Source organism: Gopherus evgoodei, chromosome 9, assembly GCF_007399415.2.
Source record: "Gopherus evgoodei ecotype Sinaloan lineage chromosome 9, rGopEvg1_v1.p, whole genome shotgun sequence".
NCBI lineage: Eukaryota > Metazoa > Chordata > Testudines > Testudinidae > Gopherus > Gopherus evgoodei.
Window position 1 is genome coordinate 56918403 of NC_044330.1, and position 25747 is coordinate 56944149.

The window sequence follows — 25747 nt, forward strand, 5'->3', positions numbered from 1 at the left end:
GCATAGAAAATAATCAGGTAGGTCAGGCATAACTTGCCCTTGGTGAATCCATGTTGACTGTTCCTGATCACCTTCCTCTCCTCCAAGTGCTTCAAAATGGTTTCCTTGAGGACATGCTCCAAGGTTTTTTTCCAGGGACTGAGGTGAGGCTGACCGGTCTGTAGTTCCCCAGATTCTCCTCCTTCCCTTTTTTTAAAGGTGGGTACTATATTTGCCTTTTTCCAATCATCTGGGACCTCCCCTGATTGCCATGAGTTTTCAAAGATAATGGCCAATAGTTCTGCAATCACATCAGCCAATTCCCTCAGCACCCTCAGATGTATTCCCACCCTCAGATGCATTCCCTCCCAATTCTCTCAGCATCCTCGAATGCATCATTCCCATATCTTTCAGTCTGCTCCTCTAAACATGGGCTCTTTCTCCTCCCTTTTCCTGTACTTTTAACAAACAGTTTGGGATTGAGGCACAGTGAGTTTCACACTGGCCTAGCAAGTTTTCACCTATAACATTACCCTTTTAGGTCATTGATTTTCTTCATAATTTAGTCTCTACCTTCCAGCCTAGCCAAACCTGTGTTATATTCCTGCGTGTTGCCAAGTGATGATGGCAGTAGGTGTATAAACTCTTCTCACATTGGGTGAGTGTGGGGCTCTTTTAGCTAGTGTGTGGGAGGGGAACATCCTATAGTGACTCCTGAATTTGGATCCTCTGGCTTCACAATGCTTAATATCACCACTCTAGACTGTGTAGTGGGCATGTCCAGTTATGTTTGTTTTGGTCTTCCCTGATATAATAGGTGTGATGTATCCCTTTTTTCACTCGCATCATCAGTACAAAATGCTTTGCATGAAATGAAATGGTGCATGTCAATTAATTTCTCAGGGGGAGAGAGGTTGTTTTGTTTGTTTTTGTTTTTTTACAGTGCACACCCTATTAAAATCACATTACAGAATAAAAAGTGCATAACTGATGTTTACCAAAGCTGTTCCTCTCGCAATAATTCATTAAAGAAGGCATTTTTGTTTCATGAGACAAAAGTTCCATATAAATGTAGTAATAGAATAGAGCTATTCCCATCACAGAGCAGCTTTCTAGTCCATTTCTACTTTAACTTGTATGCCATAGTGTCTTAATTGGCTTTTACCTAGCCCCGGTCTTAAGCATAAGCAAAGCAACTTCTGGACTAACCATTATTCCTGTCTAACTGTGGGGAAACAACTCACTGTGAGTTTCCAGCAGAGGGGAGGCAAATTATGGCCTCATTAGCCCCTTCCAATAGTTTGTGCCCAAGTTTTGATTGGCCTCTTGCACATCCACAAGCTGGCCCTGATTATATCTTTGTCATTCTTCATCCAGACATGCATATTGTATTTTTTGGTTTGGCTTGGAGCAGTGAAAATGTTTGTGAGGTGGATCTGTCAATCAGTTTCCTGAAGAATTCTTCTACAAGATATCCTGCTATGGGTCTGTGGTTTCCCTTGGATGCCTAGGCGAAATATTTTTGAACAGGGATATATTGGAAATCTAGTCATCTATGTTTCATGTTTGCCATCCCTATGCTCTGTTAAATGGAATTATAACCTTGGTAGGTATTGTAAATAGGCTGGTTTGCAGCCCCATGTTTTGTATCAGTGCTGGAACTTAACTTGGCAAGGGTGTGAGGGTACCACTCTTTCAAATACTCTTGCAGAATATAGCTATGCTATATCCAGGAGATCCTTTAACCACCTTCATTCTCCCCTATTAAATCCCCATCCTCTTCCATGTATAGTTCATAGCTACATTGTGGCATCAGATTCTGTGGCTGGAAAGGCTGCCACTGATTGTCCTCTCTTGTGACACTGCATTTAGACTAACCACCAGAACTGTCCTTAATGGCTCTGCATCCTACTTCCTGACCTTTACTAGGGACTTATGCCAACCTTCTGAAAGTTAGATGACTGAAATTGTGCACCTGATATTGGGCAGATTGTTTCCTGAGATGCTGAACAGTCGCATCTCCTGCTTAAGCCAGGAAGAGGTGCAGATACTCAGCACTTCTGAAAATTAGGCCATGTAATGAAGGTATCTTAAATATGTTTTTAGTGACTAACTTTAAGCCCTGAAGTTTCACAGTTTTCCCTTGAACATACACGTGTTTTTTATCAAGCCTGAGGTTGATGAGCTCTGCATGCAGTCACATGCTGTATTAACTGCAAGACCAAGAGGCAAATTGTAAGTCAGACTTGTTCTCCACAACTGTTGTCCTTTGTTCCCAGCTCCATTCATACTTTGAAGGAGCCACTGATCTAGCACGAAGCAGTGATGATGTATCCTAACATCTGTGAGATGCTTTCTATAACAAACTCTCCCCCACTCTGCACAGTTGACAGAGAACTCTTAAGCAGATCTCTGAGTCAAAAGTTCCTGATTCTTTCCTCCTTCTCAACAGAGACCCCCCAGCTAAACCCTATGATTGAGCCTCTGTCCTGGATGCTGGGCACCTGGCTGTCAGACCCACCAGGAGATGGTGACTTCCCTACGATGAAGCCCTTTCAGTACCTGGAAGAGGTGCGCATCTCTCATGTGGGGCAGCCCATGCTGAACTTTTCGTAAGTCTAAAACTTAGTTTGTCATGGCAATACCTTTGGATGGAGCGTGCATAAACTCCAACAGGTTTACTGGCTGCACATAAAAAAAAAAGTGGTATAGTAAAAATATTCACCCATCAGATAATAGGATATGATGGGGATCTGACTGGGTGGCCTGATTTTTAGAGGTACTGTGCATTAACAGCTCCATTAAAACATGTGCCTGGATTACACACCTAAATCTGTTAACTGCTGTTCTTGATTAAACATTCATCTGCATTTCTGTTCACTTAAACTTTTACAAATCACTGCACACCTCAATGGGAATGCAGAAATAAGTGTCACAGGCTGGGGAGCATGACAATAATTTTAAGTGTACACATGCTAGTGACCTGTTGCCAAACGACCACAAGCAGTTAATAGAGCACACCCATGTGGTCCACAAAGTGCAAAGTTTTGAGAGCCAAGCAGTGGAGGACTTGGGAGGTTGGGCAAGAGAGTGGTTCCATGAGAGAGATTTATATCAGAGTGGTCCAAAGAATCATTATATTTTGAATATCAGTAGGTTTTTAACTTTCTAGACACTTAAACTTGTGTGTGTGTGTGTGTGTGTGTGTGTGTGTGTGTGTGTGTGTGTGTGTGTGTGTGTGTGTGTGTGTGTGTGTGTGTACACGAGTACAAATATCGCCACAAATTTACACTGGCCTAAGGCACGAGGCAGACAATATTCTTAATGCTGAGCTAGGTACTTTAGTAAGATTATCTTTAGAGCTACTTGCTCTGCTTCACTGTAGAGCTTGTGCCTAGACCCAGACCCTTTCTGCTATAAATTTAAACAAACAGTCCATGTGTCCTCACACAAGCAGCTATGAAGAGGCTGCTACATCTGTCCATTTAAATCCTAGCAATCTGTCTATATTGTAGATAATGAAAAAAAGTAGAGTGATTAAATGAAGTGTTTAGTAGGGCATATAGGGTAAAGAGCTAATTATTTAGTCATTTTGGACATGTAGGTTTAAGAAATTGTGTGCAAATTAAAAAGAGATTTGGAAGAAGATAGATTTTTTAGCTAACATTTCAGTATTCATGTTGGTAAAAATAAGCTTTTTGCCTGCTACTCAGTTTTGGGTGTGGATTACAAAGGTTACTGCTCTGACTGCAGGAGAAAGGAATAATTACAAGCTCTTAACATAGTGCAAAAGACAGCACACATCCCTAGACAACATGCAGTTTTTGTACTGCTATAAATATGTTGGTTGGGGGTGATTTTTTTTTTAGCTGATATGATTTTACTGGTATAACCCCTAGTGTGGATGCAGTTATACAAGCAGTTATGCCGCTTACATGTACACCTTTATTGCCGTTCCCATCCAGGAATAAGCTATACTGGTAGAAGCACATTCACACCAGTATAACTGCATTCCACTAGGAGACTTGTACCTCTTTAACTATACCGATATAGTTAAAGCAGTACAACTTTTGTGTCTAGATAAGGCCAAACAGGAGAAGTAACATGTTCATAAACAAAGGAGATTATTGATCAGAGTGCAACTGCAAACACACAAAACGTTCCTTGTTTGTGTGCCTAGCTCTGCACACAATTCCTTATTTCTCATTACATTAGGAGTACTTATATCATGTGTAAGATATGCTGATAGTCTGTTTCTTGGGCACCCAAGGCTGTGTGTCTGTCATGAAGCAATCTTGCATGCTTACTTATACTTTATTACACATGTAAAATGTTTTCTCTGAATATTTCACGTTGACTGTTCTTTGTCATTAGTAACTGTTGTGACAGTCCCTAGTGTGTAACTCTGCTGAGTGTTCATGGGTACGTTTTGTGCTTATGCTGTTAATGGTTGGACTTCAGCTAATGAAATGGAGCATTTTGCAGGCTCTGGCTATAGTTTAGTTTTGAGAGGGGATCAGATTTCTATGACCTAGTACAGTCTGAGCATTCCATAGGTTTGTGGTAAGTGTCAGAGTTGGGGAGGAGTATTATTGAGATGTGTCTGTAGATGACGGCCACAGTAGGGAATTGCTGGAGCAGAATTAGCAAGAATTAGCTCAGAGGAAGCCCCACGACCCCCATTTCATTTTTACAAATGTCACTGAATCCCTGGGCAATGCTCTGGAACTGCTCCCCACAAAGCCAGTTAGGACTTTGGGGAGCCTCCTCTCCCTTGGAGCAGACTGTCTTCAAAGCAAGAAGCTCACACGGCTTCACCTTCCTGGGTCTGACCTTGGAGCATTCAGCATATGCCCCTCTGTGCACTTCCCACAGCAAGTCCACCCAGGCAGGGTCCTGGGGAAGCCACAGAGTCCTGCACCCCCACGTCACAGTCAGACGTAACTCTTAGCCAGCCAGTAAAACAGAGGTTTATTAGATGACAAGAACGCCATCTAAAATAGAGCTTGTAGGTACAGAGAACGGGACCCCTCAGCCAGGTCCATTTTGGGGCCCAGCGAGCCAGACAACCCCATCAGCACTTGCTTCCCATCCCCAGCCAGCTCCAAACTGAAACCACCTCCAGCCCCTCCTTTCTGGCCTTTGTCTCTTTCCTGGGAAGAGGCCGCCTGATCTTTGTTCACCTTTAGCTATCCCCTTGAAGGGAGGAAGGGCCCCAGCCATTGTTGCCAGGATACAGAGTGTCGGCCATTTATGCACACTCATAGACTCAGACTCTAGGACTGCAAGGGACCTCGAGAGGTCATCGAGTCCAGTCCCCTGCCCTCATGGCAGGACCAAATACTGTCTAGACCATCCCTGATAGACATTTATCTTACCTACTCTTAAATATGTCCAGAGATGGAGATTCCACAACCTCCCTAGGCAATTTATTCCAGTGTTTAACTACCCTGACAGTTAGGAACTTTTTCCTAATGTCCAGCCTAAATCTCCCTTGCTGCAGTTTAAGCCCATTGCTTCTTGTTCTATCATTAAAGGCTCAGGTGAACAAGTTTTCTCCCTCCTCCTGATGACACCCTTTTAGATACCTGAAAACTGCTATCATGTCCCCTCTCAGTCTTCTCTTTTCCAGACTAAATAAACCCAATTCTTTCAGCCTTGCTTCATAGGTCATGTTCTCAGACCTTTAATCATTCTTATTGCTCTTCTCTGGACCCTCTCCAGTTTCTCCACATCTTTCTTGAAATGCGGTGCCCAGAACTGGACACAATACTCCAGTTGAGGCCTAACCAGCGCAGAGTAGAGCGGAAGAATGACTTCTCGTGTCTTGTTTACAACACACCTGTTAATGCATCCCAGAATCACGTTTGCTTTTTTTGCAACAGTATCACACTGTTGACTCATATTTAGCTTGTGATCCACTATGACCCCTAGATCTCTTTCTGCCATACTCCTTCCTAGACAGTCTCTTCCCATTCTGTATGTGTGAAACTGATTGTTCCTTCCTAAGTGGAGCACTTTGCATTTGTCTTTATTGAACTTCATCCGGTTTACCTCAGACCATTTCTCCAGTTTGTCCAGATCATTTTGAATTTTGACCCTGTCCTCCAAAGCAGTTGCAATCCCTCCCAGTTTGGTATCGTCTGCAAACTTAATAAGCATACTTTCTATGCCAACATCTAAGTCGTTGATGAAGATATTGAATAGAGCCGGTCCCAAAACAGACCCCTGCGGAACCCCACTTGTTATACCTTTCCAGCAGGTTTGGGAGCCATTAATAACTACTCTCTGAGTATGGTTATCCAGCCAGTTACTCACCCACCTTATAGTAGCCCCATCTAAATTGTATTTGCCTAGTTTATCGATAAGGATATCATGCGAGACCGTATCAAATGCCTTACTAAAGTCTAGGTATACCACATCCACCGCTTCTCCCTTATCCACAAGACTCGTTATCCTATCAAAGAAAGCTATCAGATTGGTTTGACACGATTTGTTCTTTACAAATCCATGCTGGCTATTCCCTATCACATTACCACCTTCCAAGTGTTTGCAGATGATTTCTTTAATTACTTGCTCCATTATCTTCCCTGGCACAGAAGTTAAATTAACTGGTCTGTAGTTTCCTGGGTTGTTTTTATTTCCATTTTAAAGATGGGCACTATATTTGCCCTTTTCCAGTCTCCTGGAATCTCTCCCGTCTCCCATGACTTTCCAAAGATAATATCTAGAGGGTCAGATACCTCCTCTATTAACTCCTTGAGTATTCTAGGGTGCATTTCACCAGGCCCTGGTGTCTTGCAGGCATCTAACTTTTCTAAGTGATTTTTAGCTTGCTCTTTTTTAATTTTATCTTCTAAACCTACCCCCTTCCCATAAGCACTCACTATGTTAGACATTCCTTCAGACTTCTCAGTGAAGACTGAAACAAAGAAGTCAATAAGCATCTCTGCCATTTCCAAGTTTCCTGTTACTCCCTCCTCACTGAGCAGTGGGCCTACCCTGTCCTTGGTCTTCCTCTTGCTTCTAATGTATTGATAAGACTTAAGAAATGCATAGGGGAAACTGAGGCACCCACACAGTATTCAGAGGTAACATTAAGAACAGTCCCACTTCATCACAACAAATGAGGGATTGGAAATGCCATCTAGTGACACGGGAAATAGGAAAGAAGTGGAAAAAGTATGCTCTGCTAGTCTGACAGTATTTAATTAGTAATCAAAAGTGCAGGCAGATCCAGCTGCACTAATGGAATTTATTGTTACACACAAGATCCAGAGTAAGACTGACCAGAAAACATAATTGTGGGGGCTGATGGAGTCTACATATGTCTCCAAGTTGGTGTATTTGTGCTTTGTGGGGAAGAGCAATGACTTAATGGCTCTTGTAGCCAGCTGTCCAAACTGGAAGATAGATGGTATAAGATCAGATATTTAATTGAGTAAGGAGGAGTATATAGGGTAAATGGTGGCCCCCACTCAATGAAAGGGCAGAATTCCCAAGGATTCCTCTCAGTGAGTCCTTGTATTGAGACAGATGAGCTGTGGAAAATTCCAAGCAAGAGCATGAAAAGCAAAGTATCTCTGTAAATGTTAGCTAGGCATAACATGATATATCTTATACAGGTTTAGAACTTGCACTGCTGAAAAGCTGCTTTACTGCTATGCCAACCACCAGTGCATCCATAGTGTGGAGACATTTTTTGTATTCTTCTATTCATAATGTAGGTACTGCTGGTGACCATACCATTGAGTAAAGTATCATTCTCTCAGTGATGAGACTGGGCTGAACACCTTGCATTTTGCTACTCTTCCATAGCAGAAATCTGGTAGTTTTAGTGTCCTGGTTTCCCAACAGGTTTAATGCTTTCCATCCAGACACCAGGAAGCCAATGCACAGAGAATGTGGATTCATCCGCCTCAAACCTGACACTAACAAGGTGGCCTTCATCAGTGCCCAGAACACAGGTACTGGACCGATACCCTACCAGTTTGCACTATTGCCTTAAATTTGGGTTCTGTGTGGGAGGGAAGAAGGGCCAGCAGTTTCCTACATCCATGCTTCAGAACATTATTGGACCTGTGTGAGGTTTTCATATAATCTGTTTTAATTGATAATCCAGCACCAGGAAGCAGTACTTCTACCTCCTGGTATGAATGAGCTCTTGCACTGTGAAACCTGTTGTGAGTGACAAGTTGCCAGTGACTCATGTAGTGCTTTGGGAGAACTAGGCCCCTGGCTTTCTCCAAGGGCGTCAGAGGACTCTAAACTAGGATAACACTCCAGTCCTATGCGAGGTTAGGGGGTGTCCTCTTTTTGAATAGAAAAATAAGTTGGATGGGGATGAAGCTCCCCAAAATACCTTCCAATTTCCAAGCACAGCTTTATAAACAAAGGATGACTAAAAAAAACTAAAAATCAAATACAGGTCTGGAGCCTTGAAGATAGCAGAAGACAAGCAGCCTGCCAAGTTAAATTTAAGCTGTAACATTTCCATTCCCTTGATGGTATCCTTCTCTCCTCCACTACTCCCTATTTGAAACACAAGTTTTTCTGGAAACTGTAGATCCCACTGTGGGTGTAAATAGGCGCACACCCCAGTTCAAAACAGGAAATTGTAAGGATGCAACTCTTCCTATTACAGCTAGCATGTTATTTGGCTAATTGCCAGGTGACTCCTTAGAGACTTTGGCAGGTCACATTTCTTTTTAAAAAGTTCTTACCTGTGTTAACAACACTCCAGGGGTGTACCTCGTATGGGTGCACCAGAGAACTCAGAGCCCACCATGGCTTTTAGCCACCTTTGCACTCTCTCTATCCTGGGCTACTCAGGTGCCCCTGGCATAATTTAGACAGTCCTAATTTACAGTGGGCTTCCCAGGCTGCTTAAAGGGGACAGAGCTGGGGTTAGAACGTCACCCAAATGTTTAGAAGTGAAAGAATATTAAAATCCAGTCAGCGTCTCAAATTGCATCTAAAACTACCTAGTAGTCATCCGTTGAGCACTCTGTTAGCTCTCTATTGAACTGCACTTTCATGTTATTGATTCCACTATGAGTAATGGCACAGCATATCCTGGCAGGTGACTATATCAGGTAGGCAGGGAGCACTAGGTTTGCCAATTTGTCTTTCAAATTGTTAACTAGGCTGTTTGCGCTGGTAGATGCCAATAGGGAGAGCTGTGTACACTTACACAGACCTACATGTGTGGTTGCAGTATAGTTAGCCTTTTGTAGCTTATAATGATGTTAATAATATCCCTTCTCGCTCCAGGTCTTGTGGAGGTGGAGGAAGGAGAAGTGAACGGGCAGGAGCTGTCTATAGCTTCTCACTCTATAGCCAGGATCTCCTTTGCCAAGAAGCCCCATGTGGAGCAGGTGAGTGTCCTGGGGTTTGACATAACCATTCAGTTAGCTGTGATGAATACCTGCCCAACATCGCATCGCCCCAGAGACAGCCAGTTAAGGAGATGCAAAACATCCTTTTAATCAAACAAAAAAACTCCACATACAAACTTTAGGATGTTCACAGAAATACTTCAGTCTCTTTCCTCTCTCATTTCCTCTGTAGTCTTCAGAGGGTATTTATTTTTTCCCATTGCTTTTAGGAATCCTTAAGGGGAACGTTATCACTAAACATCTCTCCAGGATACTTTCATGGGCCTGATTCTCATTTACACTAAGGCCCCTTTTACACCTTTCTATTGCTCTGGCAGCGTAAAGGGGCCTTGGGGTAAATGAGAATCAGGCCCTGTGTGTTTGGGAATAAGAGAGAACCTCTTACAAACTAACCTGATAGGTGCTATAAGGTTTAATCCAGTTGATAGTTGTGACATGTGCTGAGATACTTGGAGGGAAGAGCTATAGAAATGCTGTTACTTATTATTTATTACAGGCAGTGCCAGTGGAACACAGACTCTTCTGTAGCAGTGACTGGCACTTAGGTGGCATACATAGCACATCAGTAAGGCAGAAGAACTTCTGCTACTGGGGGCATATCCCTACTGTGAGAAACATGGCACTGGAATCTTTGATCTCCATGCAGAGTAGACAGGAGCTGTTTTTAAACTCTTATCTAAGAGACCCCAACATCATAAAATGCATGATAATTAGTGTATCTGCCTTGAAATTGTAAGAGCTGAGTGGACCTAGAATTAGTAGTAGTTTTTTATTGCTGGTCTCCCACAACCACTATGATGTGAGAGTACACAAATGAGATATATTGGCACCAGATTTCCTTAGGGTGTTTAGCAGAGCTGCACTGGTACTCTGTAGAGAAGCCTAAATGCTTTGTTCGTGATTCACAACTTTTTCATTTCAGGTTCTGCTCTCTTTCATTTGGGCTTTAGGATGCCAATCCTCGGTAGGCTATTGTCTTCATTGCTCCTCAAATAAAGCTGTGAAACTTTAGTTTACTTTAAATTAATACATGTTGGTACAGGGCTGGGCCTAATTATGTACCTGGACAAACAAACAACTCTCATGTGGGATAACTGGGAGTTGTGGAAGTCCCTGAATGAGCCCTGGTTCTGTATTTATGAAATTTTCCAGTGGACTTCAGATCATGCCCATTATTGTCAATAGGATTCTCTCTTGACTTCAGTGGGCTTTGGATCAGACCCACAGAGACCTGCACACAAACAACATAAATAGAACACTAGCTGCATTTAAAAACAAAACCCAACATTTTCCAAAGTGACCTTGCAACTAATAAACCTAGATCAGTGTTGTGATGGGTTCCCCTCTGGAGCTTGCATCTAGTGAACCTAGATCAGGGTTGTGCCACCTGAAACTGGGGTACCACTGAACCTGACCCACAAGCCTGGGCTACTTGTACACTGTGCTGCTATGACAGGCCCTCAAGCCCCCACCAGCACATGTGCAGGTAGGGACACACCCAGCTGCAGCTACATACAGAAGCTGAAATCAGCTCTCTATGGGAAGGCTTCAGCTAAGGAACTGTCCAGCTGCTCAAGTGCACACCCCCCTCTGGAGGGTAAACCCAAAATTATACCATCTTGCGCTGCCCAGGGAACTGTACATCATAAGCTCATGAAATTCGCCCTCTCCCACAATGTGGAGAGGAATATACACAGCTTTCTGCCTCAAGTTATGACACACACACACACAGGTTTTAGACAAAACAAAAATAAATGTATTAACTACAAAAGATAGATTTTAAGTGATTGATTATAGGCGATAGCAAACAGATCAAAGCAGGTTATCTAGCAAGTAAACAAAAATGCAATCTACACTTAATATACTAAAAAGATTGGATATGAATAGCAAATTCTCACCCTACATGATTATTTAAGCCAGCTGCAGGCTCTTAAGGGGCAAGCTGCACTTGCTTGCAGCTTAAAACCCCAGGTATTCCTTTCACAGGCTAGAAAACCCCCTAGCCTGGGTCCAGCACTCCCACCCACCCCCAGTTCAGTACTGTTCCTCAGGTGTTTCCAAGAATCATCTTTAGGTGGGGAGTCAGTGAAGAACCAACATAATGTCACTTCCCTGCCTTAAAAGCTTTTGCATATGCTGGGGAACCCTTTGTCTGCAAGCTTGGTTCCCGCATCTTTCAGTGAAAAAACACTGGTATTCCAAGATGGAGTCCAGTACCATGTGATCTGGTCACATGCCCCCATAGTGTCATAAAAGCCATGTTTATAGTGTCCTCGGGAAGGCTCAGGGGTGGGAGATTAGCTTCTTCTAGGACCTATTGTTCTCCCTAATGGTCCATTGACTTACCTTTCCAGCTAGCCATCTAGACTGACAGTCTTTTGCCTAGTGGGCATTTCCCAGGTGTAAACGTATTTGTAATAGATACATAGACAATATTCCTAACTTCAGATACTAAAATTATACATGCATACAAACAGGGTCATTATGTTCAGTAAATCATAACCTTTTTTCAATGATATCTCACATGACCTGTCCTGTTTAAAATACATCATAGTTATGCCATAATTATATCATATTATCTCTATGAAGAATATGGGCTGCAGTGTCACAAGGGTTTCCTCATGGTGTGGACCACATTTTAGTTGAGAGATTGTGTGACTATGAATGAGAGCGGGTGAAGATATTGCCTGCTTCCTTTCCCTCCTACACATTATACATTACTAGTGCAATGGGGAGACTGAGTGCCTGTAGAAACACCTGGGAAAGAGGAAGAAGAAAAACCAGCATCATGTGACTGGTTCACTCCCTGCAGCTTATATTTGGGAACCACTGTAAATGTTCCTTGGCTCTTCAGTGCCATCTTTGTTGCTCCTACCAAATCAGGGCCACAGACAGTAAAATATGTTTAATGCAAATGGTTTTTCCAGATAAACTCAAACTAGCTATGGGAATAAAGGGAAACAAGAAGACTTTTTATCAATACATTAGAAGCAAGAGGAAGACTAAGGACAGGGTAGGCCCACTGCTCAGTGAGGAGGGGGAAACAGTAACGGGAGACTTGGAAATGGCAGAGATGCTTAATGACTTCTTTGTTTCGGTCTTCACTGAGAAGTCTGAAGGAATGTCTAGTATAGTGAATGCTTACTGGAAGAGGGTAGGTTTAGAAGATAAAATAAAAAAAGAGCAAGTAAAAAATCACTTAGAGAAGTTAGATGCCTGCAAGTCACCAGGGCCTGATGAAATGCATCCTAGAATACTCAAGGAGTTAATAGAAGAGGTATCTGAGCCTCTAGCTATTATCTATGGGAAATCATGGGAGACGGGGGAGATTCCAGAAGACTGGAAGGGGGCAAATATAGTGCCCATCTATAAAAAGGGAAATAAAAACAACCCAGGAAACTACAGACCAGTTAGTTTAACTTCTGTGCCAGGGAAGATAATGGAGCAGGTAATCAAAGAAATCATCTGCAAACACTTGGAAGGTGGTAAGGTGATAGGGAATAGCCAGCATGGATTTGTAAAGAACAAATCGTGTCAAACTAATCTGATAGCGTTCTTTGATAGGATAACGAGCCTTGTGGATAAGGGAGAAGCGGTGGAAGTGATATACCTAGACTTTAGTAAGGCATTTGATACGGTCTCGCATGATATTCTTATAGATAAACTAGGAAAGTACAATTTAGATGGGGCTACTATAAGGTGGGTGCATAACTGGCTGGATAACCATACTCAGAGAGTAGTTGTTAATGGCTCCCAATCCTGCTGGAAAGGTATAACAAGTGGGGTTCCGCAGGGGTCTGTTTTGGGACCGGTTCTGTTCAATATCTTCATCAACGATTTAGATGTTGGCATAGAAAGTACGCTTATTAAGTTTGCGGACGATACCAAACTGGGAGGGATTGCAACTGCTTTGGAGGACAGGGTCAAAATTCAAAATGATCTGGACAAATTGGAGAAATGGTCTGAGGTAAACAGGATGAAGTTCATAAAGATAAATGCAAAGTACTCCATCTAGGAAGGAACAATCAGTTTCACACATACAGAATGGGAAGAGACTGTCTAGGAAGGAGTATGGCAGAAAGAGATCTAGGGGTCATAGTAGACCACAAGCTTAATATGAGTCAGTGTGATACTGTTGCAAAAAAAGCAAACATGATTCTGGGATGCATTAACAGGTGTGTTGTAAACAAGACACGAGAAGTCATTCTTCCGCTTTACTCTGCGCTGGTTAGGCCTCAACTGGAGTACTGTGTCCAGTTCTGGGCACCGCATTTCAAGAAAGATGTGGAGAAACTGGAGAGGGTCCAGAGAAGAGCAACAAGAATGATTAAAGGTCTTAAGAACATGACCTATGAAGGAAGGCTGAAGGAACTGGGTTTGTTTAGTTTGGAAAAGAGAAGACTGAGAGGGGACATGATAGCAGTTTTCAGGTATCTAAAAGGATGTCATCAGGAGGAGGGAGAAAACTTATTCACCTTAGCCTCCAATGATAGAACAAGAAGCAATGGGCTTAAACTGCAGCAAGGGAGATTTAGGTTGGACATTAGGAAAAAGTTCCTAACTGTCAGGGTAGTTAAACACTGGAATAGATTGCCTAGGGAAGTTGTGGAATCTCCATCTCTGGAGATATTTAAGAGTAGGTTAGATAAATGTCTATTAGGGATGGTCTAGACAGTATTTGGTCCTGCCATGAGGGCAGGGGACTGAACTCGATGACCTCTCGAGGTCCCTTCCAGTCCTAGAGTCTATGAGTCTATAAAGGCATTATGTTACTTGGGGAAATTTTTTTTTTAGGGAATGTAAGACCCTGTCTCTGCTTGAAACAGTATTGAAGAACAGTTACTATGCAGTTATACCACCAGAAAGTTAAAACATGGATCTATTTTGTAGGATCTGTGCAATCTACCTATATTTTAAGGGTCATACTTAAGACACATTGTTAAGGCTGATTCCTCATGCTGACACTTTGAGTGTAGAAAGTGGGGTCCTGCAAGGATTTTAAAAATTAATACTGGCCACTCCAGCCTTGTATTAAACTCCCAAGGTTACAGCTTTTTTCTGACCTTGGATGGGTAGATGCTGCCACCACCCAAGTGTAAAAACCCTTTTGAGAACCCAGGAAGGCACACTTGGGAATTTCTTCCTGTGAGGTACCCTTAAGCCCTTTCACCCTGAGAAAGAAAACGAAGGAAATTAGCTGTTGCCACCAGCTAATTAAACAGCATGTGCACAAACCTTTTAGGACACAAAATTCAATCCTGTTCTTAAAAGAGGTACATTTTATTAAAAACAAAAAGAAATACATTTGAAAACTCAGGCTATTGCTCGATTTTTAAAAAACCACTTACAAAAATTAAGCATCAAGACTAAGCTTTTTGAGGTCCAGCTTAAAGGTTACAAGCAAAACAGAAGCATTTGGGGTTAGCACAGGGGAGTCCACAAGCCATAAAGAAATAAAAAGAAATAAACCTAATTGTGTCTTCCTAGACATTTTCTGATCTACTTACATATTGAGGGGTTTCAAATGAGTAGTTTTTAGGTATGATTTAGATGATTTTTCATACCTGGCTCCAAGCTTCTTACAGCATAGTTTCAACCCTATCTTTGCTCCCCCCCCCCCGAGAACAGAAACTGACAAAGGAAGTTTTTTTGCCAATTTTAAAAAGTTCTAGCCTTCCCATTGTCTCTTTTGGTCAGGTGCCCACTCCCTTCCTTTTACCTGTGGACCTTTTAACCCTTTACAGGTAAAGCAAATAGAGAACAGCTACTAAGAGGGATTTTATAGTTAACTTGCTGGCTGGATGTCCATAAAAGCAAGTTCCCCCTCCTCCCCCTCACTTATCACGCACATCCAGAACTTTAGCATGATTCTTAACACAGTTGGGTCCGGTTTATACTGCAGGACACTACTGCTTTAATGTATCTTGGGACAGCTGTGTTTTAACAGGGTTCCCGAAGACTGTTGCAATTGTGGTGTAAATGGGACCCATGGCACTTCATAAGCAGGGCTCCTTTCTCAGCATCCAAAGAGTTTTTCATTACCTTTGAAAGTCTGCACACAGGTCTTGCCAGCCACAGTTTGCAATCTGTTTTTCCATTGTTACTGCATGTTCAGTTTCTCTTGCCTAGAAGTTCCCCATTTAGCTGCTATACAATGCTGTCTCTGTTCCTCTGTGTTCTGTATAAAGCAGATAAGAAGCAGCCTCCCCTATGACTTGAAGAGTGTGGCATAGTAGGAAAAAGTTTGCCCTTACAGTTCCTCTGGCTCTTCTAATAGGCTTGCAGTAACAAACGTTTTGGGAAGTTGTGGCTTCAGTTGTCTGTGTGGGTATTTGGCAGGAAAGGTCCCAATTGCAGAATACCACATGGTGGCACTATTCACAGGTCATTTATTCTGCCAGAGCCTTACCTATGCTTCACATCTCAGATTAAAGGAGATTAGGAGGAACAGTAAACTAAGAGGACAAGCAGTCCTGGGAAATAATTCTTCAGTACAGTGCCTAGCTCTGCACTTTGCCGCCATGCTCTGTTAGGGTCTGTCTTCACTGCAGAGTTCCCAGGCTCTTACTCCAGTATTGGCCCTAACCCCCTTCCCATGTACACATGCAACCCTCTCATTCAACTTTAGTGGTGCTTTCACTCCAGGCTAACTGGCCTGGCAGGGCGGGAGTGGGGTATGGGTTAGAGCGCAGGTTCAACTTGGCCTAGTAATCTGTCACTTTTCAGTGTGGACACAAGCTAAATCACTTGGGTGCTTTTAGTTCTCCAGTGCTTTCCTTCTGAGCACCCAGGGGAACTGTGAGAAAGGCAAGTTCTCCCACAATTTGCTGGGAAAGAATCATAAAGCAGTTCAGCTCACTACAGCACAAAGAACCAAGAGATGTGCCCCCAGAAGTCTTAGCCACAGCACCATGAGTACAGCACCAGTGAGGACCCAGTAATGGGGGGTCTGGCTTTGCAGTGTTGCTGCTCACATCCATGCTTGACTAACCCGAGTGTGGATCATTGGTATAACAGTGCAGAGAAGATATACCCAAAACATGAGACCAGAGCAGAAACTGACTAGGGAATAAAGCTCAAACCACTGAGATCTCGTGTGTCATAGGCCAGGCACTATGGCAAGGAGGTTTGGAACTGCCAGAATGATAGCTGGCCTTGCTGTGAGAGGAAGCTTAGGCTGCAGGATATATGGTACTGTGACTTGGGCTCTGCTGTGAGGGAACTCTCTGCCAGAGCCCTAGAGCTGGAGTTAATAGGACACTGCTGTGAGGAAGCTTACACTGCTGGAGTTAGTGCTGGCATATTGAGGGCACAGCAGGAGTCCTAACTGCTATTTGTGAAGTCACAGCTGCAGAGTAACAGCAAGAAGCAAACCTAAAAACTGTCCAAAAAAAAAATAGGTACCAATCCAGTCTTGCATGTATTTTAATGTGAGCTACTGAATATTAAAGTTGAATTACTTCAATATCTAAAATGTTTGAGATTGGATGTAGCTAGAGAAAAAAGGTATTAAGTATTGATAATACTCACTGACCACCTCTGACTACAGAAAACACAATGCTATTTTATTCTGGACTTTAAGGATCAAACCTGCAGCCTGGCTTTAACTGATCTCACCTTAGTGCCGGAGTAAAGATTGCAGTTGCAAATAACTGTGGGCCTAAATTTGCGCAGACACAATCTGGGTCCTAGTGTGTGTGGTCTGATTTGCATGCACAAAATTGTACCCATAATTGTTTGGGCCTGTAGAAATGGAGACCAGTGTCTGAAAGACTAGCCTTGGCTATCATGTCAAATTAAAAAATTTAGAGGAGTTTTTTAAAACTAAGGGCTGGGAGAAAGCCAACAGGTGTGGAGGAGCACACAGTTCAGACAGACCCATCCCTTAGGGGATGATATTAAAGGGGATACTGTATAGCCTAGTAAAGAGGAGAGGATAGAAGTTGATAAAGTACAGGTAGGAGCAGAAGAGAGAGAGAGAGAGAGACAGATGAACGAGTCCCATTCAATTACATCACGTGAAGGCAGACTAAATATTGACACATTTAATAAGTGCTTGTATACAACTCAGAGAAGTCTAAATACTAAGATGGGTGAACTTGAGTGCTTAGTATTAAATGAGAATATTGAGAATAATAGGCTTCACAGAAACTTGGAACAATGATAAATCAATGGGACACAGTAATATACAGGATACAAAATATATAGAAGTGACAGTAAATCATGCTGTCAAGGGAGTAAGAAAGAAAGCAGAGAAAAGTATAGTAAAAATCTTAAATGAATCAAACAGTACCATCGAAACTCTATGGATAGAAATTCCATGCTATAAGAGTATAGCAGTAGAATGGTGACTGATTGGGAAATGCTCAAGGAGATTAGAGAGGCTACAAAAAAAGAAAACCCAACAGCTGTTTCTAGAAACCATTAATGACTGCTTCATGGAGAGGCAGTTCTTGATTTAGTCCTAAGGATCTGGTCTAAGAGGTGAATATAGCAGAACAGCTGAGTAATAGCGACCATAAAGTAATTAAAATTTAACATCCTTGCAGGGTGGAAAACACCAAAGAAACCCACCACATAAGGAAGTACTTCTTCACACAATGCAGTCACCCTGCAGAACTTGTTGCCAGATGATGTTGTGAAGGCCAGAAGTATAAATGGGTTCAAAAAAGAATTAGATAAGTTCATGGTGGATAATACCATCAGTGGTTAATAACCAAGATGGTCAGGGGCACAACCCCATGCTCTTGGTGTCCCTAGACCTCTGACTGCTACAAGGTGAGACTGGATGACAAGGGATGGATCACTCAGTAGTTGCCCTGTTCTGTTCACTCCCTCTGAAACATCTGGCATTAGCCACTGTTGGATGACATACTGGGCTAGGGAGACCATTGGTCTGAGCCAGTGTGGCCATTCTTACAAATTATCTCACTGGTGCAGATAGTCCGGAGCTGCTGTCATCTTTCTAGTTATCTGATTTCTTTATTCTTAGTGATTTAGAGAGCTCTTATCATCATGGCACCAGAGTGCTTACAAACTTTTAAAATAAAATAGGTAGAACTACTCAATCGCTGCTGCTGGCTGAAATATTGGCAGCCATATTTTCAGGAGAGGGGGCGGAAACTGGCATACAGCTGAATAAAATAAGTGTCTTTCTTAATTCCCTGAAGTTTGTACAACTCTGCCAAGGGATAGGAATTCCAGAAGTGAGGGACCTCTACTAAGAGAGTTCACAAGAGTTCAGTCCCAAGCTCTGAAAGTTAAAATCAGCTGAGAAACTCTTATTGACGTGTTGAGATCTAAGGCAAGAGATGGTTCCTCGGGTAGTTGGCTCCCAGACCATTCAGAGTTTCAAAATGATCACCAATACCTTGACTTTCACCTGGAAACAAACAGAAGCCCAGTGCAAAGACAAGTGTGAGCATTGTGTTCTTTTGGCTGTTTATTCCACTCGAGAGGCTGGCAGCTATATGCTGTACCAGCTGGAGCTTCTGTTATAGGAGTGGTCCTAAGTAGAGCTCATTACTGTAGTTTTGCAGAAAGCTGACTAAGCGATAGGTCATAGAATAATAGGGTTGGAAGAGACCTCAGGAGATAATCTAGTCCAATCCCCTGCTCAAAGCAGGACCAACACCAACTAAATCATCCCAGCCAGGGCTTTGTCAAGCCGGGCCATAAAAACCTCTAAGGATGGAGATTCCACCACCTCCCTAGGTAACCTATTCCAGTGCTTCCCCACTCTCCTAGTGAAATAGTGTTTCCTAATATCCAACCTAGACCTCTCCCACTGCAATTTGAGACCATTGCTTCTTGTTCTGTCATCTGTCACCACTGAGAACAGCCTAGCTCCATCCTCTGTGGGAACCCACCTTCAGGTAGTTGAAGGCTGCTATCAAATCCCCCCTCACTCTTCTCTTCTGCAGACTAAATAACCCCAGTTCCCTCAGCCTCTCCTCATAAGTCAAGGGTCCTAGCCCCCTAGTAATTTTCGGTGCCCTCCGCTGGACTCTCTCCAATTTGTCCACATCCCTTCTGTAGTGGGGGGACCAAAACTGGACATATACTCTAGGTTTGGCCTCACCAGTGCTGAATAAAGGGGAGTAATCACTTTCCTCAACCTGTTGGCAAATGCTCCTACTAATAGAGCCCAATATGCTGTTGGCCTTCTTGGCAACAAGGGCACACTGCTGACTCATATACAGCTTCTCATCCACTGTAATCCTCAGATTCTTTTCTGCAGAACTGCTGCTTAGCCAGTTGGTCCCCAGCCTGTAGTGGTACATGGGATTCTTCCTTCTTAAGTGCAGGACGCTGCACTTGTCCTTGTTGATCCTCATCAGATTTCTTTTTGCCAGTCCTCTAATTTGTTTAGGTCACTCTGGACCCTATCCCTACTCTCCAGCGTATCTACCTCCCCCACATTTGAGTGTCATCTGCAAACTTGCTGAGGGTGCAATTAATCCCATCATCCAGATCATTAATAAAGCTGTTGAACAAAACCAGCCCGAGGACCAACCCCTGGGGCATTCTGCTTGATAGCAGTTGCTAACTAGATATCAAGCCGTTGATCACTACCCATTGAGCCCAACAATCTAGCCAGCTTTCTATCCACTTTATAGTCCATTCATGCAATTCATACTTTAACTTGATGACTGTTACTAGGTCTGCATTAGAGAGGAAAAGTTGCAGTTTCCTAGCTAGATACAAAGGATAAAAGGCACCGCAGTCCTTATGACCACGTTTGTCTCTGTAGTGCTCCCTTGTGGCCTATCAGGGCACAACTCACCCAGCCCTGGGCCTCCTCTGGTAGGGTGCTGTCTCTTCCAAGGTTCGATGTAGCTGTGCTTTCGCAAGACCCAACCTTCTATTCAGGGCTTGTTTGCAAACAGTCAGTGCTTCAGCTGATCCCTCAGGGTCTGGTCATCCCTGTCCAACTGGCAAGCTAGCCCAGTCTCTGGGCTGCAACCAGGCATCTCATATCAGAAGGAGAACACTACACTCCTTCCTACTCTGTCCTGAATGGGCCTACATCTTCTCCTTTTAACTCCCCTCTCCATGCCTGATGCTGGTGTAAAAGGGTGGGACCAATTGGGTCCACAGACTCTCATTAACTCTCTCATTGCCAGTGTGGAGCCTGCCTGCTCTATCACTGTCACCTTTGCAGAGAGCCCTGTGGTAGCAATAGTCCCAAATCTTGTGAGTCATTTTGGTGAGGGCATTCATCCTCAGCTGACAGCATAGATCTTACTCCTGCTTATTCCTCCAAATGCTTTTTCTAGCTTGGAAGCATCGCTTATGTAGAGTGAATCACCTTCAACATTTCAATCCCCACCAACTTGGTCAGTCACTCAGGGAGAGATATCCACTGCAGTAACTGTGTTGAAAAGGAGACATACAGCTGACTATCATCAGCACTTCAATGATTCCACAATTCTAAAGGTTGTACAGGTCTCAGTCCTGACAAATGTTCTGTTTAATAGTGCTGCTGATACATCATTTTTTCTGCTGCTTTTGATTAGTAGAGCCATCTTAGTTCACCTACTACTGCCACTTATTTCTGAAATCTGTGTACTTTGACATCAAAACCCTTTTGACAGTAGCTAATTGTGAGGTCACAAATGATTGCATTGTGACTTCAGGTGAGAAATAGGTGGCCGGAGAAGCCAAAAATAGCAAAGATTCTGGTTCTTTACCTTTTGTATTTCTCATTTGCATGAACCATGAACAGAATTATGTCAGATGAGAATTACTGTCAAACTTTCCATAGGGCATCACAAGTCAATAATCTATCTGGGCCACCAATGAACGTTTTATAGCGAGAGTCACACCAAATGGGGGAGGGGAATGATATTTACAGGTTTTTTTAAAAGCTAAAAACACACATTTTCAACAGTTGAGATTTCAAAGTGATTCCTGAACTGTCAGAAGAGGTAGGGCCAGAGCTGAAAAAGAAAATGTTTATATTCTCCTCGGAGTGGCTGTGGAAAAGATTGATTTCTACATATTTTTACTTTTTTTAAAAGTTGTTTGTTAAAACCTACCTATAAAATCTTGACACTCCTGTATATGGAGAACAGCATTACTAAGCCAAAGGCTTTACATGTCCATCATTACTTTATACTGTGTATAAACAGCTGGGGCTCTCAAGAAGAAACTTGTTCATTAGAACTTCCCCTGGATGCATGCCCTAGAGAAACTGATGTACTGAACCCAATTTACTGAGTCTAGAATGCTGAAGATGTGTTATTCTTTGGGGGTGATTGTGTTTGTAAAGTAGCTCAATAATCTCTTCCTTGCTTTGGTACGAGAGTAATAAAACAAGATGATGCACGTGAAATGAAGCTCATGTAGCACAGATCTGGGGGGGGATCACTGCTTCTGGGCCGCTCTCCTATTCTGTAGGCCTGGTACACCTAAAAATTAGATGGTTCTAGCTACATTGCACAGGGCTGTGAATATGTCATGCCCTGTGCAACAGAGTTAGTTCAACCTAGCCTTCACTGTAGATGCAGTTCGGTCAACGGAAGAATTCTTCCATTGATCTAGCTACTGCCTCTTGGAGGGGTGGATTACCTATGCAAACAGAAATCCACTTCCTTCAACATAGGAAACACCTCTACAGCAGCTGCTATATCACAGCTGCAGTGCCATATCTGTGCTGCTGTAATTACTTTAGTGTAGACATACCCCTAGATACAAGATAATGGGAAGCAGGGTTGGAGACTTCCAGTAGCCCACTCCCACTTCCAAAACCAAGATTGTTCATGGCAGGCTGCTAATGCTTCTCCCACGTGGTACTCCCCCAACCCATAGATGTGACAAACGACCCCGCACAAAATAAATGTCTTTTGTCGTAGACCTACACCCAACCCACTGCCACATGTACTTTTTTTATGTGAGGCAACCAACCTCCATCCCTCCCACATACAGTACCTGCTGCTCCAAATGAGGTATCCCTCCATGCATACTTCCTCCTCTCTATGCCCATTTCCCTTTACTCTGTGTTTGCTTATTTTTTGAGAAGCAGTGAGCTCCCCTGGCTTCCATGATGTGCAGTGGCTTTTCGTCTCCATCAGGGACCCGAAACTCCTTTTGAATTAAACTAAGTTTAAGAAAAAAAACCTACAGTTCATAGGAGTAACAAATTATTCATTCTGTTTCCTTCTTCCAACATACAGCTATCATTATCCAATATTTGTATTGTGGTAGCATCTAGGACCCCTGGTTGTGGACCAGAACCCCATTACAGTATGCACTGTACAAACCCAGAACAAAAAGACCCTGCCCTAAAGAGCATACAATCTAATACTCACAATAAGAAAACTATGGGTTTTACTGAATGTACTTGTTTTTAAACAGGCTAGTTTTTGAATAGGATGAAAACCCCCAAGCTGAAGCAGAGCACTGCATGTCACAGTACTGTTGCTGAGATATAATAAAGGTTCTTCCAGTGGCACTGCAGAGCCCATGTGATGAGTACTCTGGCACACCAGGGAGTAAATATTGCTCTATTTAATCTGCCAATTTTAAGCCTCAGCAGTCATGGCATCTGCATGGCGTCCTTCTGTGATTTGGCAGAGTCCATGTTAGAGAGCAGTCAACCAGACTCATTTTGAAGATTAATGATCCTTGTCTCCTCTTATGGGAGGGTATCCTATTATCAATCCTGTTACAAGGTGTGGCTGGCCAGGGTAGTAGTTATTTGAATGTCTGCTAGATCAATGGGCTGATGTTTTTTCTGGAAATTGTATATTTCTCGGCTCTGGCTCTTCCCACAAGCATTAAACACAGCTATAGAGAACCTTTCATTTTTATTTGCATATGTATTAATGATGTTTTTAAAAGGATGACTTTGGCTTTGCTTTAACTGACTTTAATGTCAAACTAAAGAAAGACTGATTCAGTCATAAAACCAGCCAGGTGGCCGACCTGTTCCATTGTGATCATGAAGGAGAAAGAAACCTTCTTGTCTCAATACAGTCCTTTCTAACCAACATTATTCTGTAAACCCTTTCTTACACACTAGATTTCAGTCTTTTGCTCTCTGGAGTTACCATGTGTCTGATAAAAACTAGGAGAAACGGTCTCATTTTTGAGTAACCCTTTCTTCTGAACTTGCTTCCCCTCTCAGCTAAGTCCATCCTTCAAGGGTCCCTTCAGCAGGTCAGTTACACAGCAAAATATGGCTGAGACCCAGGATTCCTTTCAACTTAGGTCGGGGCCGTGGCAGAGTTGACAACATTCAAAGTAATTGTTCCTCCATCGGAGAATCCTTTGTTCTCTTTGGAGTTAGAGGAACTCAGCAGAGCAAACACATTCCATTGGAAACAAGAAAAGCAAAAGATCTAGCATTTTTCATTGTAACCACAGAGAGGAAAAGCAGCTTCTTAAAGATTTAAAGGAGCTGTGTCCTTGCAATGTGTCCTATGTTCTTGTGGGATCTGTGCTATTTCTGTCTGAAAATATTTGGTGGAAGAGGGAAGAAGCAGCCACCCCAGAGTAGCTGTGCAGAAAAGACAATTTCCTATATAGGGTAAGCACTGGAGAGATAGGGAAATGGGAATCCATAGATCTGCTGTGTGGAAAGATGAAAAACATATGTAGGTAGGACTGATTCAGGATCCATTTGTGGTTGCTCCTAGTATTTGTTGCCTGGGTCAGCAATGACTGGGACTGCTGTTGAGGCAATACTCTGATTTTTAAGGAGTCAGTGCTTTGTATTGTCGAACAGTGACATCTCCCTCTAATTTTCAGGGTACCATTGACTGGCTATCATAATAGTCCTGTCCAGTCTGCGTTAGCTAAAATGAGTATAGTTGTGTTGTGGGGCTTTAAAGGTGGGAGATCTTAAACTTGGGGGATTAGGAGATCCTCAGATATATAAGCAACTTTCCTCCACATATATATGTAACAGATGCACATGCTGCCTAGATGGAAAATATTTTCATTTTGCTAGCTACCTCCCTTTTGAAACAGGGTAACAAGTGATGAAAGCTGCACAGAGAGCCTGAATAGTACATTCAAAGGAGGGGAAATAACTAATGTGTTGATGACGGTAACAATGGGTACCTCAGACTGTGTAGCTCAGAGAACAGCTAACTAAGGCTGTCTCTACACTTCGAGATAGGGGTGTGACTCTTGCTCATATACACATAAGAGTTAGCGCAAGTATAAATAGCAGTGTAGCCGCAGTAGCACTGGTAGCGGCAGCAGAGGCCCGGCTGACCCACACTGAGTACAAACCCACCTGCAACCGGTAAACTCTAGGAACCCATCAGGTTCTACTGGAATTATTCTCCCTCTGGTTGCTGTGAAATTCACTTGAACATTTGTTTATATTAAAATCATACTGCCCTTTAATTTTCTCTCAGAGCAGTACAAAATTGGCAGTAACTTTTCATTTTGCTTTGACCAGCTTTACTCCCTTTGGGCATGGTTTATCCTTTGATCTCAGGCCATTGGTCACCTGAGGGAGAACAAAGCCAGACAGACCTCTGCAGTGTGAAGTTTGGAATTCCATTCCTCAATGCACACAAGATTCCACATCTCCCATAAGCTTTTTAAACTAATCTTAACTCTCCTGAAATTAGCCTTTCCTGCCACATAATGCCTTGGAGCCAGATTGTGGCTGGCCCCTGCACTCAAGGAAGGAGGGCACAGAGAGTGTCCCTTCATGTTTCTCTCATGCAGGAGCCAGCCCCAGCTGCAGTGACTAGCCACACATAAAGGACCATGGCTAAGGAGAGCGTACACAGCAATGGCTGCACTCCTGAGAACTCCCAGAGACTAGTGCACCATGAGGGGCAATGCCCCTGGGAATTCCTTGTGGGCTATGTGGCTTACCACAGGCCAGCACCTTAAAGGCATAACTGAGCACTCAGCTCTCTGGGAAGAGCTTCTTAGCACTCAAAACACTAATACTGGGAAACAACACATCCTGCAAATGCAGAGACTCACTACTCTGTCTTGTATGAAATGTCCAGTTGCGGAACCATAGAAATCAGAGCTGGAAAAGACCTAAGGGATTAGGTCATTCAGTTCATTCCCCTGTCTGTAGAAGATTCCTTCTTATATGTTAGGATTTGGATAATGGGATCAGAATTGTTTGTGGATGATTGAATATGAAGTATATGAATGTTGCCAACTCCAAGCATTCAAAAATCATGACTCAGGGTCTGCAATCGCGAGATTGTCTTAGAAATCATGAGATTTAAAAATCGTACTGTTTGTATTCTTTTTATGTCTTTTAATGCTGAAGTGTTTAGAATTCACATTTTCAAGATTTTTGCTACAATCTGAGCACTAAAAACTTACTAAAAAAATAAGAAAAAGCTGAGATTCTTGGGTAATAAAATTATCCCAACAGTTAG

At 42.8% G+C, this 25747-nt stretch overlaps 1 protein-coding gene across 6 annotated transcripts in view; it reads left to right on the plus strand.

The window, feature by feature from the left end:
- The window catches only part of THAP4 (THAP domain containing 4), a 139448-nt gene that overhangs the window by 29272 nt on the left and 84429 nt on the right, over positions 1-25747 (plus strand). For 4 of the 6 annotated variants that reach the window (XM_030576622.1, XM_030576624.1, XM_030576625.1 and 1 more), the window contains exons 3-5: positions 2432-2591; positions 7837-7946; positions 9253-9356. In XM_030576622.1, coding sequence (XP_030432482.1) covers positions 2432-2591; positions 7837-7946; positions 9253-9356 — 374 coding nt within the window. Of the gene's footprint in view, positions 1-2431; positions 2592-7836; positions 7947-9252; positions 9357-10299; positions 10342-25747 lie in introns of all 6 variants that reach the window. The other 2 variants (XM_030576620.1, XM_030576621.1) reach the window with 1 other exon arrangement.